The 5,057-nt window shown below is 33.8% G+C and overlaps 1 protein-coding gene across 1 annotated transcript in view; it reads right to left on the bottom strand.

The window, feature by feature from the left end:
* Window positions 2,399-5,057, bottom strand: part of LOC104719804 (DNA repair helicase XPB1) — a 7,490-nt gene continuing 4,831 nt past the window's right edge. The window contains exons 14-20 of the mRNA XM_010437786.2: window positions 4,496-4,571; window positions 4,214-4,407; window positions 3,698-3,861; window positions 3,541-3,613; window positions 3,338-3,451; window positions 3,154-3,234; window positions 2,399-2,942 (exon numbers count right to left, since the gene is read on the bottom strand). Coding sequence (XP_010436088.1) covers window positions 2,571-2,942; window positions 3,154-3,234; window positions 3,338-3,451; window positions 3,541-3,613; window positions 3,698-3,861; window positions 4,214-4,407; window positions 4,496-4,571 — 1,074 coding nt within the window. The 3' untranslated portion in view covers window positions 2,399-2,570. The remainder of the gene's footprint in view (window positions 2,943-3,153; window positions 3,235-3,337; window positions 3,452-3,540; window positions 3,614-3,697; window positions 3,862-4,213; window positions 4,408-4,495; window positions 4,572-5,057) is intronic.

The raw sequence follows: 5,057 nt of genomic DNA, 5'->3' as shown, positions 1-5,057 counted from the left end.
AACTAAGCAAATCAACGAAAGCCATCGGTTTACGCAAAATGTATGCCAAAAGATTATTAATCAGTATAGATCCATGGATTCACATAAAGCCATCGGTTTACACAAAAATTGTTTTCTTATAAACAACATGATATATAGATCGAGATGTGGAGCATAGTTCGTTTACCCGTGTTTTTTCATGTTTATATATGGAAAACACATAATGATAAAAGGTTTGTAATAGTTTAGATCGGATTCGGATCCCAACATATACTAAAACATGCTAGTGAGGTTGTAACATGGACGTAATCCCAAGAAAGCTCAAGCCTATAAGAAAGCTCAAGTTTGAGTTCAAAAAATAAAATAAAATAAGAATCAGAGAAATTCTTCTTTCTAGTATATGACATGAATTGTGTGTTAGATTATAATCAGTTGTTGAGTATTTCTTTTCATATAAATTTCAAAACGTATCAGCTTGTTTTTTTTTTTTTCGTTTTCTCTCTTATCTTATATTTCATGTACATGTTTTAAAATGTACATGTGGTCTATTTGCAGAAGTGATAAATCTTGATCTTATTTTGTTTTGTAAGTTTTGTTTTTCGGGTGAGGTTAAAGTACTCTCGTATATTATTATGAAGCGAGTTAACAAAATATAATAATAGGAAGGAAAATAATAAATCTTACTTTAAATTGGTAAGGGAATCTAATATAGATAATTCTTCGTGTACCATCATATGTAGTTAATGGGGGAAATAATAATACTTTTATATATTGGGTAATGATAGATAATATGTAATCAACTAACCAAAGCATGATTCCAAAGTTTTATCTTTTTGACCAACCGCATTATATTCTCATTAAAAAAATTCTGTCTAATTGTACGTACTAATAGCTAGAGTGTTGTTTTCCATCTACAGGTAATTTTAGTACCATAATTTTTTTTTCTTTAATTAACAATAGCTTGATCAATTGCATTTCATAACAGATGTGATTACTCGACAATTATTAGTCTAAATATAAAAATTTATACTCTTCCTTGTCGGTTCTAAGATTCGAGCACAAGACTACACAAGTTATTGCAAATTGTTGAATTTAACGATCAAAGGTTTCCCACGTTCTACTTACAAACTAGTTACTAACAATCGCTCTTTAAAATGTAGCACTTTGGATTCGCATTTTTCTTTTTGCATGTTAATATGTTATGTGTTGTTGTTGACACAAAAGGAAGTGTGATGTGTCAAAATATAACTTTCTGTGAATTGTGATCTTAAAGGAAGTGATGATGATTTGAGCTCAAATCTGGTCCTTCTTTACGGAAAATAGTTTACTTATTCTTTTTGTTATGCTCCACTTGACGAGATATAAAAGAGAGACACAAACAAACAAATTTGATAATTACATCGACTTTATTTAATATATCTATAAGAGAAATCCTCTTACATTTAAAATTATTAATTTATATTCACAAATTATACGATAGAAAATGGTTTTGGCAACATACCAAAATACAAATCTGATATCAGTAGTATTATTTTTATTTGCAACCAATGAGGAGTTGGCATTTGAAGTTTTGTGATCGTGAAGCTTGTCAAAGCTTGACAAATTTAATAAATGTCGTTGAAAAAGTGGTCAATATGCTGCTACCTACATAGACCTTTTGTGATAGCTTAAAGAATAACACAAAAGGAAGGTATACATATAAAATAGTAAAATACATACGAATTTTAAAGAAATACTCATAGGGGTATGAATTATTAACAAGTAATATTCCTCTTACGTGGGACGAACCTTAATATATATATATTTGTGCACTTAATATTCATTTTTGTTTCATTAATCAAATTATCTTATACTTGATGTTTTTGTGTGTGGGGGTATCCTACCAACTTCCTCCACAATTGCAAACTAGCCTCGAAATAGAAATACACTTCTCATATTTCAGAATTCATTATTTTGTTTCTTCGTTATCATTTTTAATAGTTTATAGTTTAACCTCATAAAAATGAGCTAGTTTAAACAGAAATGATATGTGCCAATTGTTATTTTTAGAGACTTAGACCGTTAGACGGTACGCTGTTGAAGTTTAATGGTGGTAACAACTAAAGTGGTTCATAATTTGTGTGTTTGTTGTTGTTTTAGCAATAAAGTAAATTGTCCCTACCTTTGATTAGTATGGATTACAATTTACATCACTTGGATAGATACATCATAAAGAATTTCAATAAAATTTGTTGGAAATATGTTGAATTTGGTGTGATATATGCTTGTCAGCCAATACGATGTTTTCTGAAATCTTACTTTCACGGGCAAACAAATTTGATATGATATTATTTTATAATTATTGTTGAGGATTCATAAATTCATAAAACTCAGATAAGAAATACTATAAATCAATATAATTGGTGAAAATAAGCACAGCGATCGATGACTGTATAGTAGATTTAAGAAACCGTAAGTTATAATCATTCTTAAGTAAGAAATCCATTAACTTACAAAGTAAAGCTCCTGCAGAGCACAAACAAACAGTTACAAATCACACAACAAACAGCCGTAAATGAGCAGAACAAACTCTCCAAAAGCTCTTGTCTCACTCACACGAAACGTTTTTTGAAGAGATTGTGTCGTTTGGTTGGGTCTTTAGGTTTCTTGAATTGTTGACCCGATTTGTTACGGGAGTTGTATTCCATGTAGACCATTCCCTTTGCACCGGACATTGCACTCATCGATCCCATGGTTCGTCTCGCCTTCTGAAGAGCCATTCCGTCTGTGTCTTCTTCGAGTTGCTCTAGACCAATCAAATCGTCTCCAGCATTCAGAACCTTTCCGAGAAGAGACAACTGTTCTTCTTGACTGTGGTAGCTCAAGCTTGAACCAGCGTCAGGAGGTGGGAGGCTTGTTATTACCTTGAAGCTATAACCTTGGTCGATCAAGAACTGCTGCCTTTTCGTTGAATAATACATTTCCTGCAATTTCAAACATATTCACAATCCTTAAATCAGCTAGCTATTCACTAGAGACACTACCATATGGGCGTTTGTTTTCAGTTCAGGACTTCAGTATTCGGGTTATGAATTGAGTTTTCGAAAACGGTCAGGCGGTATAGCGCTGAATTATATTTCGATTCTGATTCGGGTGTATGTCCTACTTCACCCAAACTAGTGTCTAGTGATTTACCTGTGTATCTGTCGAAACAAGTGAGTAAAAGAATGCATTGTACTCTTCTTTTCCACCGGCCATTCTATCTTCTAGTTTACCCTGTTTTTGATCACCGAGAAATAAAACTTTTATTGGATCCCCAACCAACAAGATGAATTAAGAGAGACACTTAAATGAGGAGTAATAATATCGAATAACAAACCTTAGCCCTAAGAATACGACCCAAACGCTGTGCCTCTTGACGTCTAGAACCAGCATGTGAAGAAATCTGGATGATCACATTAGCTTCAGGGATATCTATAGAGTTATCACCAACCTGCAGTCAAGAAAACCAAAACGGAATTAAGTTCCCTAACGAACATGGAACGGACAAAAGTTCTATAATGAAGGAAACATGTTTATTACCTTTGACAGGAAGACAGTGTTCACATCTTTACTAGTTTTAAACGCCTCGAGAATTTTGGTTCGTTCGATATGGCTACATATTGTGCAGAGAGAATTATCTCAGAATATAAAAGTGAAAACGCGAATTTGTGTTTTCAATAGAATTTCTTTAACAAACCTAGTTGCACCATAAATCATGGGTTTCCGGAGTTTCATTGCATACTCTGTAAGCGCAAAAAGATTGTCTGCAAAGACGATGATCTTATCCCCACGTTGTTGTTCATGGAAACGAATCAGAAACTCACAGGCTCTGAACTTGTTAGGGTTCATGACATAAAGTGCCTGTAGATACCAAAAGACAAAATATGTACATGTCAGAACAACTGTCGAGGTTTACTAGCTTCTATAGACAATTACCAGGTGATTCTATTAAGCCTTTTCCAAATCTAAAAGAACCTATATTGATGCATATTATATTTCAAGTTTCCAGACTACATAAAATTCATGGACTCTAGTACATCAGAAGAACCAAACATAAAGATCAGATATCTAACAATCTCACATTTTCTTTCCAGAAAATTGCTGAGGAAAACAATTAAGCATTTTCCAAATCTAAAAGAACCTATATTGATACTTATTATATTTCAGGTTTCCAAACAAAAGAACAATGCAAAAAGGGCTTATATTCATGAACCTGTTTTTTCTTGGAGTTCTCTTTCTTTAGATATTCTGCAAAAAACTCTTTGGTCATAGGACACCATACTTCAGCACACTGAACATTAGCAATAAATCCTCCTTTAACTAAATCTAGCCAATTGGCTTCATAAAGTTTTGGGCCAATGAGAAAGTTCAAATCTGTAATCCTTTCGTCTTCTCTCACAAGGGTAGCTGAACAAAAAGGACCAGAAAAGAGACTTAGCTTCTCAACTGAAGTATAACACATAAAAGTTGTGTGAAAATGAACCAGTTACAGTACCTGTAAGTCCTAGCTTGCAGTGAGATTTTGTGATGCTGATAACTTTCCTAAACATATGGGCCGGAACCACATGCACCTACAAAAAAGACATTAATCTTGAAAAGTTAAGCATTGGATGGAAACTTGTTGTTTTAGAATACAGCATGAGCTTAACCACTTTCTCAATGAACCACATATGACTATTCCACAAACACTAACTTCAATTTAAAGACACGCGTCATATTAAGAACTGTTTGATTACCTCGTCCATGAGCAGCAACCCCCACTCTCTGTTTCTCATTTCTTCTATAATCTTCTCTGATTCCTCAGATCGTTTACCACCAAAGGCAACCATATTATAGGTTGTCACAACAACACCAGCATTTCCACGGAATCGTTCTTTACTATCAGAAGTGAAACGGCATATTTGGTCATCTCTTATAGTAGACCACAACTTGAACTGGAATGCCCATTGATCCACTGAGACAGCATTCGTTGCCAAACAAAGACAACTCTTCTTTATACGAGCCGCTGCCGAAACTCCAACTAGAGATTTACCAGCACCACAAGGCAACACTATAAT

This window comes from Camelina sativa, chromosome 10 (assembly GCF_000633955.1).
Source record: "Camelina sativa cultivar DH55 chromosome 10, Cs, whole genome shotgun sequence".
Lineage (NCBI taxonomy): Eukaryota > Viridiplantae > Streptophyta > Magnoliopsida > Brassicales > Brassicaceae > Camelina > Camelina sativa.
This window is presented reverse-complemented; position numbering and strand designations above follow the sequence as displayed.